This window comes from Lithobates pipiens, unplaced genomic scaffold (assembly GCF_037356315.1).
Source record: "Lithobates pipiens isolate NorthernLeopardFrog02 unplaced genomic scaffold, aLitPip1_a1.2 Scaffold_23, whole genome shotgun sequence".
Lineage (NCBI taxonomy): Eukaryota > Metazoa > Chordata > Amphibia > Anura > Ranidae > Lithobates > Lithobates pipiens.
In genome coordinates, this window is record NW_027507785.1 from 4,459,077 (window position 1) to 4,480,048 (window position 20,972).

General features: G+C 49.4%; 1 protein-coding gene across 1 annotated transcript in view; it reads right to left on the reverse strand.

Moving 5' to 3' along the window:
* Positions 1-8,391: 8,391 nt before the first annotated feature.
* The window catches only part of LOC143927166 (vomeronasal type-2 receptor 116-like), a 59,987-nt gene continuing 47,406 nt past the window's right edge, over positions 8,392-20,972 (reverse strand). The window contains exons 3-4 of the mRNA XM_077451115.1: positions 18,789-18,912; positions 8,392-9,284 (exon numbers count right to left, since the gene is read on the reverse strand). Coding sequence (XP_077307241.1) covers positions 8,392-9,284; positions 18,789-18,912 — 1,017 coding nt within the window. The remainder of the gene's footprint in view (positions 9,285-18,788; positions 18,913-20,972) is intronic.

Sequence of the window (20,972 nt, forward strand, 5' to 3'; positions counted from 1 at the left end):
CCAACACATCTTCAAACCGGCCTCTTTTTGCAGGCGCTGTTGGATTGGTACCCGCAACTCTTTCTCTGGGAGTGGGAATTGCTCCTCTGCCAGCACACGCAAAAGCAGAATGCAGCATTTCTCGAAGCAAGGCCTGGAAGTGCTCCATTCTGACAGCCCTCTGTGACGGTGGTAACATTTCCGCCATTTTGTGTTTGTACCGTGGGTCTAAGTACGTTGCCACCCAATACTGGTCCTTGACCCTTATGCTTTTTATACGGGGGTCCCTGTTAAAACACTGGAGCATAAAGGCCCCCATTTATACTAAACTGGAATTGGTGTGGTGGCCTGGCTCCTGCTCATCATCCAGGATAATGTCGTCCTCCTCTCCCCATCCACGCACAACAACAGGGATCCCAGAAAGGTTTAAAGCATGCTCTTCTTGCTCCTCCTCATCCGCCCCGGCACCATCCTCTTCTAACTCCTCTTCAGACTCCTGTTGTTGACTTGTCTCAGATAGAGTAGCCCCCCCCGGGAATTCATCCAGCATTGCGACTTCCTCATCTTCCTGCTCCTCCACGGCTTGATCAATGACACGATGCAATGCACACTCCATAAAGAAGGCATACGGTACCATGTCACTGATGGCGCCATGGCTGCGACTGACCAGTTTGGTGATCTCATCAAATCCCTGCAGAAGTCTGCATGCATCGCTCATGAGCAGCCACTGGCGCGGTGAAAAAAAAACAAGCTCCCCAGAACCTGTTCTGCTGCAGAGTTCATACAGGTAGACGTTAACTGCACGTTTCTGCTGGAGCAGCCTATCAAGCGTATAGAAGGTTGAGTTTCATCATGTCAAGCAATCGCAAATAAGACGTCTGACCGGCAGATTGTGTCGCCGCTGAATGTCAGCAAGGTGAGCCATGGCCGTGTAAGATCTTCTGAAATGGGCCGAGATTTTCCTTGCCTGCCGCAAGATGTCCTGGACCCCAGGGTATTTGACAACGAATCGCTGCACGACCAAGTTTAAGACATGGGCCATGCATGGCACGTGCGTAATTTTGCCCTGTTTCAATGCGCTAAGCAGATTGGCACCTTTGTCACACACCACTTTACCAACTGTCAAATTGAGCGGTGTTAGCCACTGATCTGTCTGTGAACGCAAAGCTGAAAGGAGTGCCGGGCCAGTGTGGGCTTGGCTTCCAGGCACAACAGATGCAGCACAGCATGGCAACGTCTCACCTGGCATGTCAAATAGGTTCTGGGGATCTTGGGCAGCGCATGAATTGTATGTATGTATATATATATATATATATATATATATATATATATATATTGTAGACATGTCACTGGAGAAGTGATCGAGGGGGTGTACATCTCACCTAGGTTGCTACACAGTGTGAGATGGTAAATCCAGGATGGATCAGTTTCTCAGCAGCGATATGCTGCTGAGTTGTTATTTAATTTTGCCGGGCCTGGGTTTATATGGAATGGCAGGTAGGTTTGGTAGAGGGACCTGTCATTCCACACCCCCCGATCCAGTTCTGGGTTTTGGATCAGGTGAGCTTTGATCCTAATTAGCCTGGGAAGGTAAAGGCTCTGCTGGGCCTGCAGGTGATTGCTCTCAGCCAGGGAATGAACAGTCTGTGTGTTGAAGGAAGCTGCAAGCACAGCCGCTGCTGGAGCTAAAACTCACCCTGCGATATCCAGGCGAAAGACGCTGTGTTTGTAAGTGTCAGATAGGTGAGAAGAACCTGTTAGTAAGCGCCCAGCCGGGCTAGGTCTTTTATTTTTGTTGTACTTAGAAAGCACGGTGTTGCTGTATATTTTTGTTTGCTGGACTGTTTGTACCACGAATAAACGCCAAGATCTGCTTTATAAATTCCAAGTCTGCTGTGAACTGTGTCCAAACACACCCTACCCCGGGAAGATCCCTTACAATTGGTGGAGGTAGCGGGCAACACGGTTGCTAGGGGCAACGGTGTGGACAGACTTGGCTACAGCTGCTTATGTCCTGGGTGAAAGCTGCAACTACACTCCAAGAACAGTCCAGCAACATGGAGGAGATGCTGAAGCAGTTTATGCAAGTGAGTTTGCAACAACAGCAGGCTCAGACAGAGGCCAATAGACGACATGAACAGTCCATGGCTGCACAACAGCAGATGATGGCTGCACAACAGCAGATGCATAAGGAAGAGTTGCAAGCTTTGCGCCAAAGCCAACAACAACTTATCGAGCACCTGAAAGTAAATCGAGAGGCGCCTGTGGTTGCTAATCCACCCACAGTGGAGGGAGCCGCTCCAGAGATTTTTTTTGTGAGAAGGACTGTGCAGAAAGCGCTGCAAAAGATGACTGCTGAGGACGATGTTGAGGCCTATCTAACAGTATTTGAGCGCGTGGCTGAGCGAGAGAAGTTACCAGCCGCTGAGTGGGCAGAAGTAATTGCGCCCTATTTAACAGGTGAACCTCAAAAGGCCTACTATGACCTCAGTGAGCAAGAGGTTAAGGACTATACTCGGCTAAAAGCGGAGGTACTTGCCCGACTAGGAGTTACTACTGCCGTCCGTGCCCGGAGAGTACGCAACTGGAGCTACAGTCCGGACAGATCAGCGAGGTCCCAGATGTATGACCTAATCCATTTGGCAAGAAAGTGGTTGGAGCCAGACACTTCTACTCCTGCACAAATCCTAGAGAAGGTCGTGATGGATCGCTACCTTCGAGCACTTCCTACTGACCTGCAACGCTGGGTGGGACAAGGTGATCATAAGAATGCAAACGAACTTGTCAACCTTGTGGAGAGGTTCCAGGCGACTGAGGACTACCTCCGTGATGTTCCTGCAGCATCTTCACCTCTCCGGAGCGCCAGATCTGTACCGTCAGCTGGTAAGAGACTTCCATCTATTGGGGGAGTGTGGAGGGCTGCTGATGGGGGGAAAAGGGCTCAAGTGGTGTCTCAAGGACAAAAGACTGGTGATGGTCCCGGGTGGCTAAGGGGCTCTAAAAAGGACTCCTTGCCAAGGGGACCAGGCCCTATCCAGTGTTGGAGATGCCATGAGGCGGGACACGTGTCTGCCCATTGCCCTCTTACCACTGAACCCATGGAATGTGACGCTAGCCGGCGTCAGTCGCTATTTGCGGAACCATCTTGTGCTGCAGTTCCTGGACTAGAGACTGAACCGCAAATCTGCAACATCACAATCAATGACTTTCCTGTTAAAGCGTTAATGGACTCAGGAAGCCTCGTAACCTTGGTGCATGCTAGCCTGGTGACTGGGGACTTAGAGTCTAAAAAGCATATGAGTGTTGTGTGCATACATGGTGATACAAAAGTGTACCCTATAGTGCTGGCTAAAGTCGGGACTGAACAAGGCACCGTACAATATGAAGTGGGTGTGGTTAAAAACCTCATGCATAATGTAATATTGGGGCGCGATTTTCCATTATTCTGGGCTCTCTGGGGAAAAAAGAAAAATCCCCAAAAGGAGTGAGGATACCTCTAAGGTGGTTGCCTTGTCCACTGTGAATGATAAAAGTGTACAGGATGAAAATGATTGTTTTCCTTTGCAGGTCCTGGCTGGGGAGGAGGAGGCTCCTCCCACTGAGCAAAATATACGAGACTTAGAGGTGTCTAGCGATAATTTTGGGGCTGCACAATTGCAGGACCCCACTCTCAAAAATGCGAGAGAGCAGGTTGCTGTTATGAACGGGGTACCTCAGGAACCAGATGCTGAAAAAAGATTTCCACATTTTTCGGTGACTAATGATCTTTTCTATAGAGTCAATAAGGTTAAGGATGAGATTGTGGAACAGCTTCTGGTACCTAAGCCGTACCGGCGTCAGGTGCTTGACATGGCACATAACCATGTTCTTGGGGGACACTTGGGGACTGACAAAACGCGAGAGAGGGTTCTCCAGAGGTTTTTTTGGCCGGCCATATATGATGACATTAAAAAATACTGTGAGTCGTGCCCCACATGTCAGGTTAGTGCCCCAGTGTCACATTTTCGCAGTCCTTTGGTTTCACTCCCTATTATAGAGGTGCCTTTTGAGCGTATTGCCATGGATTTAGTGGGTCCCATTGTAAAGTCAGCTAGAGGACACCAGTATATTTTGGTAGTCCTGGATTATGCGACCCGCTATCCTGAGGCTGTACCCTTAAGAAACACTGCATCTAAAACAATTGCACGTGAGTTGTTTTATATGTTCTCTAGGACTGGGATCCCCAAAGAAATCCTAACTGACCAAGGTACGCCATTTATGTCGAAAGTAATGAAGGAATTATGCAAACTATTTAAAATCTCACAAATCCGTACCTCTGTATACCACCCCCAGACGGACGGATTGGTGGAGAGATTTAATAAAACTTTGAAACATATGTTGAAGAAAGTGGTGGCAAAAGATGGTCGTGACTGGGATCATTTATTACCCTACCTCATGTTTGCTATTAGGGAGGTGCCCCAAGCGTCCACAGGGTTCTCACCATTCGAGTTGGTCTATGGTCGTCACCCTAGGGGTCTACTGGACATTGCAAAAGAGACATGGGAGAATGAGTCCACCCCATACAAGAGTGTTATTGAGCATGTAGCACAAATGCAGGACCGTATAGCCACTGTAATGCCCCTGGTAAGGGAACACCTCCAGAGGGCTCAAGAGGCCCAAAGTAGAATTTACAACCGGTCCGTAAGAATCAGGACATTCAACCCAGGCGATAGGGTCCTTATACTAGTCCCCACTGTTGAGAGTAAATTCTTGGCGAAGTGGCAAGGTCCCTATGAAATTGTTGAAAAGGTCAGTGAGGTGAACTACAAGGTGCACCAACCAGGTAGAAGGAAGCCTTTCCAAGTTTATCACATAAACTTGATCAAGCCCTGGAAAGACAGGGAATCCTTGGTGGCGACAAATACTGTTAATAATTTGTCACAACCAATCCCTCCAGTCAAGGTAGGTGATACTCTATCAGTGTCACAGAAACAGGAGGCTCAGGAATTTTTACAGAAAAACAAAAACAAGTTCTCTGACCTCCCAGGGCGTACACACCTCATCCATCATCACATTGAAACTGAGCCTAGAAGCAGAGTAAACCTTAAGCCCTATAGGATACCGGAGGCACGTAGGGAAGCCGTATCTGTCGAGGTAAAACGTATGCTTGCTCTGGGGGTAATTGAGGTGTCACAGAGTGAATGGTCCAGCCCAATTGTGCTAATCCCAAAGCCCAATGGAACTTGGAGGTTCTGTAACGATTTCAGAAAGTTGAATGAGATCTCCAAGTTCAATGCGTATCCTATGCCCAGGGTAGATGAGTTGATTGAGAAGTTGGGTAACGCCAGGTACATAACCACCCTCGATCTCACAAAGGGCTACTGGCAGATTCCACTTTCTGGTGAGGCTAAAGAGAAAACTGCATTCTCCACCCCTGATGGGCTATTCCAGTATGTAGTGATGCCATTCGGGTTACATGGAGCGCCTGCAACTTTCCAGAGGTTGATGGACTTGATTCTGCGACCACATCGTGATTACTCAGCTGCCTACCTCGATGATGTGGTCATTTTTAGCCCTGATTGGGAAAGTCACCTCTGTAAGGTACAGGCCGTGTTGGATGCCATAAGTGATGCGGGGTTGACCATAAATGCCGAGAAGTGTGCTCTAGCCCTAGAAGAGGCCAAATATCTGGGCTACATTATTGGGAGAGGGTTGATTAAGCCACAGCTAAATAAAATTGAGGCAATACAGAGTTGGCCTAGACCCCTGACAAGGAAACAGGTTAGAGCTTTCCTGGGTATTACGGGGTATTACCGTAGATTTGTGCCGAACTTTGCCTCAGTTGCTGCTCCACTAACTGACTTGACAAAGGGCGGAAAGACAGCAATGGTCACGTGGACCCCAGAGGCCGAGAAGGCTTTCCAAAGCCTTAAGTCTGCCTTGTGCCAACCACCTGTCTTAGTTACCCCCGATTTCAGGCGAGAATTTCTGGTCCAGACAGATGCCTCTAACACAGGCTTAGGTGCAGTACTCTCACAAGTAGTGAATGGTGAGGAGCATCCAGTGACGTACTTGAGTAGAAAACTAACCCCGGCCGAGAAAAATTATGCCATTGTGGAGCGAGAATGTTTGGCAGTGAAGTGGGCCCTAGAATCTTTAAAGTATTACTTGCTAGGCAGGAAATTCAAGTTGGTGACAGACCATGCCCCCCTAACATGGATGAAGTTAAACAAGGAGAGAAATGCAAGAGTGACTAGATGGTTTCTCTCCCTACAAAACTTTAATTTCACTGTGGAACACAGGCCAGGGAAATTACAGGCAAATGCTGACGCATTGTCAAGGGTAAGTTGTCTGTGGGGACAAAAGGTTCAGCCCTCCGGTCTGAAAAAGAGGGGGGGGATATGTAGACATGTCACTGGAGAAGTGATCGAGGGGGTGTACATCTCACCTAGGTTGCTACACAGTGTGAGATGGTAAATCCAGGATGGATCAGTTTCTCAGCAGCGATATGCTGCTGAGTTGTTATTTAATTTTGCCGGGCCTGGGTTTATATGGAATGGCAGGTAGGTTTGGTAGAGGGACCTGTCATTCCACATCCCCCGATCCAGTTCTGGGTTTTGGATCAGGTGAGCTTTGATCCTAATTAGCCTGGGAAGGTAAAGGCTCTGCTGGGCCTGCAGGTGATTGCTCTCAGCCAGGGAATGAACAGTCTGTGTGTTGAAGGAAGCTGCAAGCACAGCCGCTGCTGGAGCTAAAACTCACCCTGCGATATCCAGGCGAAAGACGCTGTGTTTGTAAGTGTCAGATAGGTGAGAAGAACCTGTTAGTAAGCGCCCAGCCGGGCTAGGTCTTTTATTTTTGTTGTACTTAGAAAGCACGGTGTTGCTGTATATTTTTGTTTGCTGGACTGTTTGTACCACGAATAAACGCCAAGATCTGCTTTATAAATTCCAAGTCTGCTGTGAACTGTGTCCAAACACACCCTACCCCGGGAAGATCCCTTACAATATACATACATATATATATGTATGTATATATATATATATATATATATACACACACACACACACACACACACACACACACACACACACACACATATATATATATATATACATACATATACACACATACACACACACACACACACATGTATATATATAATTTTCTTATTCAATGTTTAACCGTTTTAATGAGGGCACAAGCAGATCACACACACACACACACACATTATATATATATATATATATATATATATATATATATATATATATATATATATATATATATATATAGTATTTTCTTATTCAATGTATAACAGTTTTAATGAGGGCACAAGCAGATCTTTGTTTGACCCTGTCAAACTTAATGTACTCTACATAACTTTCTCATATTCCACATAATTATTTCTAAACCACCTGTATAAGATGTTCTTATCTTATCAAACTGTAGCTCAACTGCTGTCAATCTAATTGGTGGACTAAAAATTAACTTTTTTATCTCTGTGATTTATATGCATTTCAAGGACTCAGAACAACTCTATGTAACTTATTATTCTACTTCTAAGCAATCTCATGCAAGCATTCATCAAATCACTATAAAATAAGAATATATTTCTCTAACAGTAGGGGGTGGAGACAAGGGATGGTGCTTGGAGGTGGGTAAGGGGTGGAGACAAGTTATGGTGCTTGGAGGTGGAGACAAGGGATAGTACTTGGAGGTGGGTAGGGGGTAGAGACAAGGGATGGTGCTTGGAGGTGGATAGGGGCCAGAGACAAGGGGTGACTTGGGAGACGGGAGTTCCTGCACCTATTCTTTGAGAAAAAAAAGCCCTGACTAGATCCTATAACATAAAAGTTCTTTAAAATTAAGTCAACCTATGACTTAAAATGTGAAATTACTGAGAACATGATCTCATCAAATTTAACTACTATTAATAATCATTAATAATCATTTTAGAATTCATCAATGAAAATGTATTAATTAATATACAGTAGACAGATACATTTACATAGATATTTGATCCAGCAACTAAAATGGCATCATTATTATCTTTCTGGAAGGTGGTGGATAATATCTTCCCTCTCGTGATAGGTGATGGGTATCTCGGGTATTAGACACTTTAGGGTGTTTGGATACATTGCCCCCCTCTGGTCACTGTGGTTATTCCTCACTAAGTGACCACACTATTCTCTAATGATATAATGGTTGGTGGGAGGAACCACTACAACCTGCAAGAGACAAGGATTCCAACAAACCCAACATTTCTGATCCCAGCAGTGTGCAGAACAAAAATTAAACCCACCGTCCACCTAAGAGGTAAGTATGAAATGTTCAGATTTAATAATGTTTATTCTCAATACATTAGCAAAATACTACAATTACCAATAATAGAGCTAGAACTACTAGTAACCCAGCGTTGCTCCATACTTATTAGTGGATAAATGTTTTTGTATTCAGGTCAGGTCTGAACAGAATTATGTAACATTTTGGGAAAAATATACAACCAAGAAGTCCAGAATTTGAGGCTATTATAGCAAAAATCTCCACAGCCACCATGTATTTCCCTCTGGTGCTCAGATAGGCCGGGATCATGGCGATCCAGACACTGCAGAACACCAGCATGCTGAAGGTGATGAACTTGGCCTCATTAAAACTGTCCGGTAATGTCCTGGCTAAGAAAGCGATAATGAAACTCACAGCTGCCAGAAGCCCCATATATCCCAGGACAGAGTAGAAGCCGATAACTGAACCCTCATTACACTGAATGATGACCTTCCCCTGATAAGAGTGAGTGTCCCGATCCTGGAAGGGAGGAGAAATAGACAACCAAGTGACACAGATTAAGACTTGAACCAGTGATAAGACACAAATGATAAAAGTCGGTAGTTTGGCTCCCATCCATTTCCTCCAGGGGCTCCCAGGTTTGGTGGCTTTAAAAGCAATACACACCATGATACTTTTGGCAAGTAGAGAAGAGACGGCAACTGAGAAGATGACACCAAAAGAGGAGACACGGAGCATGCAGGTCACATCTACTGGATGGCCGAGGAACAAGAAGACACAGAGGAAGCTCAGCATGATGGAGACCAGGAGAAGATAGCTCAGGTTCCGGTTATTAGCTTTAACAATGGGGGTGTCCTGGTAATGTATAAATATCCCCAATATTAAACCAGTCAGAAGACAACAGAGGATGGAGACAGCCGAAAATACTACAACAATGGTATCATCAGTGTAGGAGAGGAATTCCACCAGTCTTGGAACACACCGATCCTTCTTCTCATTTGGCCATTCTTCATCAGGACATTTCATGCAGTTTTCACTGTCTGCAGGAAGAACAATACAAACACAATGAACATCGGGGTCAGAGCTTCAATCAGTGCATTTTAGGGCCTCAGGAAATGAGATCGGCCGTCACTACATCAGGATTTATCAATTTTCACATATACAATATATCCCATAGTCTGTAGACTCTATAACTTTCACACAGATAATATACACTGATTTGGGGTATTTCCACCGAAGAAATGGAACAGAATACATTGCCCTAAATATATTAAGAAAGATTATTTATTTGCAAAATGTTATAACAGAAACAAAGAGAAATGTGTCTGAGTGATTGTCATTCAAAGTGTGAGAGCGCTGAAAGCTGAAAATTGGCCTGGACAGGAAGGGGGTGAAGGTGTCTGGTACTGAAGGGGTTAAACACATCGAAATCAGACTTTACAACACACAGAAACAATGAGAAAAATCTAGAAGATATCTGTGTCGTTTTATTAATGCAAAATAAAGTCAGGAAAAATAAAAATGTCTCCTGCGCTGGTGAAAGGCGTTGTTATTGGGAAGTTGTAGTACTATTTAAAACAATAAGACTGGAGAAAATGATCGGGCGTGTCCCACTGCCTAGACTGACCAGGGGTGGTCTGGAGAAGACTGTGTGGGAGAAATGGATGGAAGGCGTGTAATCAAACGCTTGCATCAAAATCATACAGTTTATTCAGGTATAGTGGAATACATGCATAAAAATATATCTATCTATATATATATATATATATATATATATATATATATATATATATATAAATCATTTAGAAACTACGTGACGTAAAAGATAGGTTACAACATAAGCACTTAAAAGTAAAAAAATACAACATGCCCATGCAAGGGCAAGTATTTAAAATATGTCCGACGCGTTTCGAGGAAACCCTCTTCATCAGAGCCTTAGAAATAGGAACAAAGTCTGTGTAAACCAGTAGATCAACACGAGACAACATGGAAAGGAGTAGCTAGTTGGAAGGTAAATCATGTGATGAATGATTAATTCTCCTTAGCTCTGTACCAGTCCACATTGCAGCACTCTATGGAGTAAGAGGAGAAATATTCCAGAGTCCTTTCATGTACCAACAGGAGTCCATGGCTGTCTCAATCCACATGAGACATCAGTGGTCTGGTCATGTGGATTGAGACAGCCATAGACTGCCTATGTTGTAACCTATCTTTTACATCACGTAGTTTCTAAATAATTTCTATATATATAGATATAATTTTATGTATGTATTCCACTATACATGAATAAACTGTATGATTTTGATGCAAGCAAGTTGCATCATGTGTCATCTTATTAATGACATGAGCTCCAGCACTATATATATATATATATATATATATATATATATATATATATATATATATATATATACATATACACACACACACACACTATATTACCAAAAGTATTGTGACACCTGCCTTTACATGCATGTGAACTTTATTGGCATCCCAGTCTTAGTCCGTAGGGTTCAATATTGAGTTGGCTAGCTCTTTGCAGCTAGAACAGCTTCCACTCTTCTGGGAAGGCCGTCCACAAGGTTTAGGAATGTGTCTATGGGAATGTTTGACCATTCTTCCAGAAGTGCATTTGTAAGGTCAGGCACTGATGTTGTACGAGAAGGCCTGGCTCACAGTCTCCAATCTAATTCATCCCAAAAGGTGTTCTATCAGGTTGAGAATCAGGACTCTGTGCAGGCCAGTCAAGTTTCTCCTCCCCAAACTCACTCATCCAGTGAACCAGGACGTACCGAACCCCCCCCCCCCCCCCCACTGTGAGCTACATGCGGCTCATATGTGAACCGAGCCTAAGCTGTAAAGTGCTCTATGCAAATCACTGCAACACCCAGCGTGCAGACTCCCACCAGAGGACGCACTCACCTGCAGGGGTGGACTACCCGGGCTTATGCTGAGATGAGTCAACAAGGCTTTGGAATAGATGTAAAGTATCTCACAAAAGTAAGTACACCCCTCAGTCACATTTTTGTAAATATTTTCTTCTATCTTTTCGTGTGTCAACACTGAAGAAATGACACTTGTCTACAATGTAAAGTAGTGAGTGTACAGCTTGTATAACAGTGTAAATGTGCTGTCCCCTCAAAATAACTCAACACACAGCCATTAATGTCTAAACCGCTGGCAACAAAAGTGAGTACACCCCTAAGAGCCAATATTTTGTATAATCACCATTATTTTCCAGCACTGCCTTAACCCTCTTGGGCATGGAGGTCACCAGAGCTTCACAGGTCACTACAGGAGTCCTCTTCCACTCCTCCATGGTGACATCACAGAGCTGGTGGATGTTGGAGACCTTGCGCTCCTCCACCCTCCGTTTGAGGATATTCCACAGATGGTCAATAGGGTTTAGGTCTGGAGACATGCTTGGCCAGTAAATCATATTTACCCTCAGCTTCTTTAGCAAGGCAGTGGTTATCTTTGAGAAGTCTGGCTTTTTGATTGTCCAGGTGGGTCTTGGGCTTATAGCAGAGACCAGAGTTATGGGCTCCACCCTCCTGAGGAGTCCCGAGGAGTCCAGGTGTGCAAGGGAGAAGTGTGCCTGTTGGCACAGGACAGTCTGACAGAGCAGACAGAGGGCCCAAGCCGGTGGGCTGAAGCAGCCAAGAAGCTGAACAGGTAGGCAGCAAGAGGGACGGGGCTGTGGAATGGACAAAGAGGCAAAGGGGTGGACAGGGAGGCAGCGGGAGGAATAGGGAGGCAGCTGAATGAACAAGGGGAAGAGGGGGGCAGAAGAATGGACAAGGGGGCAGAGGGGTGGACATGGAGGCAGCGGGATTGACAGGTTGGCAGTGGGAGGGACAAGGGCAGGGGAAAGCAGAATGGACAAGGAGGCAGAGGGATTGACGGGTTGGCAGCGGGAGGGACAAGGGCAGCAGAATAGACAAGGCGGGAGAGGAGTGGACGGGGCAGCAGAATGGACAAGGTGGCAGAGGGATGGACAGCTAGGCAGTGGGAGGGAGAGGGGACAGCAGAATGGACAAGGGGCATAGGAGTGGTCGGGGCAGTAGAATGGACAAGGGGGCAGAGGGGTGAACATTGAGGCAACGGGAGGGACAGGGGGAATCGGGATAGACAGGGGACAGCAGAATTTACAAGGGGGTAGAGGGGTGGACAGGGAGGCAGCAGAATGGGCAAGGGGCAGAGGGGTGGACAGGGAGGTAGCAGGATGGACAAGGGGGCAGCAGAATGGACAAGGGGGCAGAGGGCAGACAGGGAGGCAGCAGGATGGACAATGGGACAGCAGAATGGACAAGGGGGCAGAGGGGTGGACAGGTAGGCAGTGGGAGGGACAGGAGGCTGTAGAATGGACAAGGAGGCAGAGGGGTAGACAAGGAGGCAGCAGGAGGCACAGAGAGGCAGCAGAATGGACAAGGGGGCAGAGGGGTGGACAGGGAGGCAGTGGGAGGGACAGGGGCAGCAGAATGGACAAGGAGGCAGAGGGATTGACAGGTTGGTAGCGGGAGAGACAGGGGGAAGCAGAATAGACAAGGGGGCAGAGGAGTGGTCGGAGGCAGTAGAATGGACAAGGAGGCAGAGGGAGGGACAGGGAGCATCAGAATGGACAAGGAGGCAGAGGGATGGACAGGGGGCAGCAGAATGAACAAGGAGGCAGAGGGATTGACAGGCTGGCAGCAGGAGGGACAGGAGGAAGCAGATTAGACAAGGGGCCAGAGGAGTGGACGGGGCAGTAGAATGGACAAGGAGGCAGAGGGATGGACAGGGGGCAGCAGAATAGACAAGTAGGCAGAGGAGTGGACGGGGCAGCAGAATAGACACAGAGGCAGAGGGATGGACGGGGCAGAAGAATGGACAAGGAGGCAGAGGGATGGACAGGTAGGCAGCGGAAGGGTCAGGGGGCAGCAGAATAGACAAGGGGGCAGATGAGTGGATGGGGGCAGCAGAAAGGACAAGGAGGCAGAGGGGTGGACAGGGAGGCAGCAGAATGGACAAGGGGGCAGAGGAGTGGACAGGGCAGCAGAATGGACAAGGAGGCAGAGCAACAGACAGGGGGCAGCAGAATAGACAAGTAGGCAGAGGAGTGAATGGGGGCAGCAGAATGGACAAGGAGGCAGAGGGGTGGACGGCTGGCAGCAGAATGGACAAGGAGGAAGAGGGATGGACGGGGGCAGCAGAATGGACAAGGAGGCAGAGGGGTGGACAAGGGGCAGTAGAATGGACAAGGAGGCAGAGGGATGGACAGGGGGCAGCAGAATCAAGAAAGGGGTGGACATTGAGGCAATGTGATGGACAGGGGGCAGCAGAATTGACAAGGAGGTAGAGGGGTGGACAGGGAGGCAGTGGGATGGACAGGGGGGCATTGGGGGTGCACAGAAAGGCAGCGGGGTAGATTTGAGGGGGGCAGTGGGGTGAACTAGGGGGTGGGCAGCAGGATGGACAGGGGGCAGTAGTCAGGTGGACAGTGGGGTGTACAGTGAGGCGACAGTGGTGGACTGCATAAGTGTCTCCTGCTGTGCCGTTCTGTAGGCTGTGAGGATCTCCCAGGGGGCAGCAGAATGGACAAGGGGGCAGAGGAGTGGACGGGGGCAGTAGAATGGACAAGGAAGCAGAGGGATGGCCAGGGGGAAGCAGACTGGACAAGGAGGCAGAGGGGTGCACAGGGGACAGCAGAATGGACAAGGAGGCAGAGGGATGGACTGGTAGGCAGCAGGAGGGATAGAGAGCAGCAGAATAGACAGGGGGCAGAGGAGTGGATGAGGGCAGCAGAAAGGACAAGGGGACCAAGGGTTGGACAGGGAGGAAGCAGGATGGACAGGAGGGCAGCAGAAGGGACAAGGGGGTAGAGGGGTGGACAGGTAGGCAGTGGGAGGGACAGAGGGCTGTAGAATGGACAAGGAGGCAGAGGAGTGGACAAGGAGGCAGTGGGAGGAACAGGGAGGCAGCAGAATGGACAAGGGGCAGAGGGGTGTACATAATGGAAGCGAGATGGACAGGGGACAGCAGAGTGGACAAGGAGGCAGAGGGATGGACAGGTTGGCAGCGGGAGGGAACAGGGGCAGCAGAATAGACAAGGGGCAGAGGAATGGACGGGGCAGCAGAATGGACAAAGGGGCAGAGGGGTGGACAGGGAGGAAGCGGGATGGACAAGGGGGCAGCAGAAGGGACAAGGGGGCAGAGGGGTAGACAGGTAGGCAGTGGGAGGGACAGGGGGCTGTAGAATGGACAAGGAGGCAGAGGGGTGGACAAGGAGGCAGCGGGAGGGACCGGGAGGCAGCAGAATGGACAAGGGGCAGAGGTGTGGACATAGTGGAAGCGAAATGGACAGGGGGCAGCAGAGTGGACAAGGAGGCAGAGAGATTGACAGGTTGGCAGTGGGAGGGAACGGGGGCATCAGAATAGACAAGGGGGCAGAGGAGTGGACGGGGGCAGCAGAATGGACAAGGGGGCAGAGAGATGGACAGGTAGGCAGCGGAGTGGTTGGGGCAGTAGAATAGACAAGGGGGCAGAGGGGTGAACATTGAGGCAACGGGAGGGACAGGGGGAATCGGGATAGACAGGGGGCAGCAGAATTTACAAGGGGGTAGAGGGGTGGACAGGGAGGCAGCAGAATGGGCAAGGGGGCAGAGGGGTGGACAGGGAGGAAGCGGGATGGACAAGGGGGCAGCAGAAGGGACAAGGGGGCAGAGGGGCAGACAGGGAGGCAGCAGGATGGACAGGAGGGCAGCAGAAGGGACAAGGGGGCAGAGGGGTGGACAGGTAGGCAGTGGGAGGGACAGGGGGCTGTAGAATGGACAAGGAGGCAGAGGGGTGGACAAGGAGGCAGCAGAATGGACAAGGGGCAGAGGTGTGGACATAGTGGAAGCGAAATGGACAGGGGGCAGCAGAGTGGACAAGGAGGCAGAGAGATTGACAGGTTGGCAGTGGGAGGGAACGGGGGCATCAGAATAGACAAGGGGGCAGAGGAGTGGACGGGGGCAGCAGAATGGACAAGGGGGCAGAGAGATGGACAGGTAGGCAGCGGGAGGGACAGGGGCAGCAGAATTGACAAAAGGGCAGACGGGTGGACAGGGAGGTAGCAGGATGGACAAGGGGGCAGCAGTGTGGACAAGAGGGCAGAGGGGCAGACAGGGATGCAGCAGGATAGACAGGAGGACAGTAGAATGGACAAGGGGGCAGAGGGATGAACAGGTAGGCAGTAGGAGGGACAAGAGGCTGTAGAATAGACAAAGAGGCAGAGGTGGACAAGGAGGCAGCGGGAGGCACAGAGAGGCAGCAGAATGGACAAGGGGGCAGCAGAATGGACAAGGTGGCAGAGGGATTGGTGGCAGAGGGATTGACAGGTTGGTAGCGGGAGAGACAGGGGGAAGCAGAATAGACAAGGGGGCAGAGGAGTGGTCGGAGGCAGTAGAATGGACAAGGAGGCAGAGGTAGCGACAGGGGGCATCAGAATGGACAAGGAGGCAGAGGGATTGACAGGTTGGCAGCAGGAGGAACAGGAGGCAGCAGATTAGACAAGGGGGCAGAGGAGTGGACGGGGCAGTAGAATGGACAAGGAGGCAGAGGGATGGACAGGGGGCAGCAGAATCAACAAGGAGGCAGAGGAGTGGACGGGGGCAGCAGAATGGACAAGGAGGCAGAGGGGTGGACAGGGGGTAGTAGAATGGACAAGGAGGCAGAGGGATGGACAGGGGGCAGCAGAATAGACAAGTAGGCAGAGGAGTGAATGGGGCAGCAGTATGGACACAGAGGCAGAGGGATAGATGGGGCAGAAGAATGGACAAGGAGGCAGAGGGATGGACAGGTAGGCAGCGGAAGGGTCAGGGGTCAGCAGAATAGACAAGGGGACAGATGAATGGATGAGGGCAGCAGAAATGACAAGGAGGCAGAGGGGTGGACAGGGAGGCAGCAGAATGGACAAGGGGGCAGAGGAGGGGACAGGGCAGCAGAATGGACAAGGAGGCAGAGCAATGGACAGGGGGCATTGGGGGTGCACAGAGGGGCAGCGGGGTAGATTTGAGGGGGGCAGTGGGGTGAACTAGGGGGTGGGCAGCAGGGTGGACAGGGGGCAGTAGTCAGGTGGACAGTGGGGTGTACAGTGAGGCGACAGTGGTGGACTGCATAAGTGTCTCCTGCTGTGCCATTCTGTAGGCTGTGAGGAGCTCCCAGGGGGCAGCAGAATGGACAAGGGGGCAGAGGGGTGAACAGGTAGGCAGTGGGAGGGACAAGAGGCTGTAGAATGGACAAAGAGGCAGAGGGGTGGACAGGGAGGAAGTGGGAGGGACAGGGAGACAGCAGAATGGACAAGGGGGCAGAGGGATTGACAGGTTGGCAGCGGGAGGGACAGGGGGCAGCAGAATAGACAAGGGGGTAGAGGAGTGGACAGGGGCAGCAGAATGGACAAGGAGGCAGGTGGATTGACAGGTAGGCAGCGGGAGGGACAGGGGGGAGCAGAATAGACAAGGGGGAAGAGGGGTGGACAGGGTGTAGCAGAATGGACAAAGGGGCAGAGGGGAGAACATTGAGGCAAATGGATGGGCAGGGGGTAACAGAATTGACAAGGAGGTGCAGGGGTGGACATGGAGGCAGTGGGAGGGACAGGGGGCAGCAGAGTGGACAAGGGGGCAGCAGAATGGACAAGGGGTTAGAGGGGTGGACAGGGGGCATCAGAATGGACAAGGAGGCAGAGGGGTGGACAGGGAGGCAATGGGATGGCCAGGGGGCATTGTCGTGGACAGGGCAGACTTGAGGGGAGCAGTGGTGTGAACTGGGAGGTGGGCAGTGGGATGATGGACAGGGTGGCAGTAGTCAGGTGGACAGTGGGGTGTACAGTGAGGCGACAGTGGTGGACTCCATAAGTGTCTCCTGCTGTGCCGTTCTGTAGGTTGTGAGGAGCTCTCGGGGGGCAGCAGAATGGACAAGGGGGCAGAGGGATGGACAGGTAGGCAGCGAGAGGGACAGGAGGCAGCAGAATAGACAAGGGGGCAGAGTAGTGGGGCAATAGAATGGACAACGGGGCAGAGGGGTGGACAGGGGGCAGAAAAATGGACAAAGGGGCAGAGGGGTGAACATTGAGGCAGAGGGATGGACAGGGGGCAGCAGAATGGACAGGGGGGCAGAGGGGTTGACAGGGAGGCAGTGGAAGGGACAGGGCACAGCAGAATGGACAAGGGGGCAGAGGGGTGGACAGGGGCAGCAGAATGGACAAGGGGGCAGAGGGGTGGACAGGGAGGCAATGGGATGGACAGGGGGCATTGGGGCGCCCAGAGGGGCAGCAGAGTAGACTTGAGGGGGGCAATGGTGTGAACTGGGGGGTGGGCAGAGGGATGGACAGGGGGCAGTAGTCAGATGGACAGTGGGGTGTACAGCGAGGAGACAGTGGTGGACTGCATAAGTGTGTCCTGCTGTCTTGTTCTGTAGGCTGTGAGGAGCTCCCATGTGTTACAAGCAGTGAGCGATCGGCTGAACCCGCTCTTCCTTCTATTGGGCTCCGGCGAAGCTGGACGGTCCTGTCACCAAGGAGACACACAGACAGGGAGAAGAGGGGTCCTTTAGCTGCTGGTGGTCTGTCCTGAGGGGTACCTGCTATTTTTAGGTTACTTAAAGCCTTGAGATGTAAATCCGAATGTCAGTGAGGGGGACAGAAACCAGCAGAAGTAAATAGAGAAGAGTGTGTGGTCACCGGAATGGGGACAGAGATGAGGGGAAGACACTTGGGTGACACCGGGGACACCTCACTGACAAGTATGCTGTCTGAATAATATCATTAATCCCGGAGAGGTGACAACCCTACTGGCATGCCCTATTCCTATTACAAACAATGTTTACCTTCCTTCTAATAGGAATAAAAGTGATCAAAAAAATAAATAAAGGGAAAGTGTCAAAATATAAAAATAAAAATAAAATTAATAATAAAAAAAACTTAAAGCGCCCCTGTCCCCATGTGCTCGCACGCAGAAGCAAACGCATACGTAAGTGGCACCCACTTATGTAAACAACATTCAACCACACATGTGAGGTATCACCGCAAACATCAGAGCGAGAGCAATAATTCTAGCACCAGATCTCCTCTGTAACTCTAAATGGAGAATCTGTAAAGAAAATGTAAAACTTCCCCTAACTTTAAGTACCGAAGTTTGGCGCCATTCCACAATTGTGCGCAATTTCAAAGCGTGGCATTTTAGGTATCTATTTACTCGTCGTAACATCATCTTTCACATAATACAAAAAAATTGGGCTAACCTAACTGTTTTTTTTTTTTTTAATTCATGAAACTTAAAAATAACGCGTTTGAAAAATTACTGCACAAATATCGTGTGACATAAAAAGTTGCAATGACTGCCATTTTATTCCCTAAGGTCTCTGCTAAAAAACAAAAACAAAACAAAATATAAAACATGTTTGGGAGTTTTGGGTAATTAGATGATTTTTCCATGTAGGAGAGGAGTGCCGGAATGGGTCTATAAAAGGATAAAACACGGGGATGACAGAGATGTACAGTACTTCATAAAGACAAATTCAAACCTTACCAGAAATGTTGGAGATCTCTCCTTCTGGACATGAGACACACTCATAGCAACATTTATGAATTGAAGACCCAAACTTTTTTCTGGTGCCGGGAATACAGGGATCCGAACATCGAGATACCGGAACCTGAAAATCAGATATTATTATTATTATTATATTTTAAAGATCCATCATATTTCATGAGGCTTTTCAAAAGTGTTACAAATGAGGTTTGGCTTTGCCTTCACCATGGGTTCAAGTTGAATTCTTCAGGTTTGATATCCAATCAGGCGGCGGGGTCAGCAACCTGTAGATTGTGGACAAGTGACTGGTAGATCAGGGTTTGGGTTTGCTGACCCATCATTGCAGAGCATCAGAGTGCAATACAGAGGGACTCCTTGTAAAATTGGAGGTGTAGTAGGGAGGAAGAGCCGCATAATCCGATGTCTCCTCTGTAGTGGCGGCTCCTGTCCCATGCCGAGTGACACCAACTGCACTCCACTTCTAATCCCAGCTAGAGGTCTCCAGAGTGGTGCCAGCAGCAGGAAGGAAGAGATCTTCAGGCCAATGTGAAGCAATACACTGAGCATATTAGTATAAGGCTACTTTCAGGCCGCGTACACACGCGCGGACTGTTCGCCCAACTTTGTCCGTCAAACAGTTTCGGCAAACAATCCGCTCAAAATTAGCATGGACGGACATGGCCACACACGACGTACGAACAGTTTGCTGAAACCGTGCGCGATGACGTGAACGGCACGTACGACGGGACGAAAAATACGACATCCTATACACTGCATTATAACTTTCGGCGTGTAAATCCTTTCTGAGCATGCGCGGAACTTAGTTTGTCGAACAAGCCTACACACGAGGGAACTGTTCGCTGAAACAAGGTTTCAGCGGACAGTTTTTCGGAAATTCCGAAAAACCTTGTTCAGCGGACTGTTCGCTGAAACTGTCCGCTGAACGCCCACACACGGGCGGACTGTCCGCCGAAACACTGTTCAGCGGACAAAGTTGGCCGAACAGTCCCCGCGTGTGTATGCGGCCTCACAGTGATGTGCTGCAGTTTATCCACACGGCGGGTGCAATGTAATGTACCTGCAGCTTGCCTGTGGGTTTGCTGCACTTAGCCATAGACCTCTATTATATCCCGCGGGTTTGCTGCACTTATCCATAGACTTCTATTATATCCTACAGATTAGCTGCACTTAGCTATAGACTTATATTATATCCTGAGTAGTGATGGACGAACTTCCGACGGGACGTTTCGCGAACGCGGCCGATAGTTTGCGAACCGGAACGTTCGCGGCGGGCCCCATTGACTTCAATGGGAGGCGAACTTCGCAAACCTACAGGTCAAATTTGCAGCCACAAAATAATTAATAGCTGTGCAAACATAGTCCCACCACATGGCCAATGATATAACACATGTATGAGGTGAATTTGGGATCGACAACTACAAGCATTCTTTTTTTATATGGGAAATTGTTGTGACAATTCAGGACTGTGGAGCGCATGAAGGCAATGGAGGAGAGGGAAGGTCAGGGACCAGGGTAGGCAAAGAAGAGGGTGCAGGAGATGATCACCAGCAGCGTGACATACAGCAATGACACCTGCACCGTGATAGAGTCATCTGACACCAGCACCGTGATAGGGAGCACTGACATCAGCAGCGTGACATACAGCAATGACACCTGCACAGTGATAGAGTCATCTGACAACAGCAACGTGATAGAGAGCACTGACATCAGCAGCGTGACATAAAGCACTAACACCAGCACCGTGATATACAGCACTGACACCTGCACTGTAAGCAGCCCCAGGAGGAAGTCAGCATAGCACAGGGATGGTGGGAGCCCCTCATAATGAGCATAGCACAGGGATGGTGGGAGCCCCTCATAATGAGCATAGCAAAGGGATGGTGGGAGCCCCTCATAATGAGCATAGCACAGGGATGGTGTGAGCCTCTCATAATAAGCAGCCCCTGGAGGAAGTCAGCACAGCACAGGGATGGTGGGAGCCCCTCATAATAAGCAGCCCCAGGAGGAAGTCAGCACAGCACAGGGATGGTGGGAGGCTGGGAGCCCCTCATAATAAGCAGCCCCAGGAGGAAGTCAGCACAGCACAGGGATGGTGGTAGCCCCTCATAATGAGCATAGCACAGGGATGTTGGGAGCCCCTCATAATATGCACAGCAGAGGTAC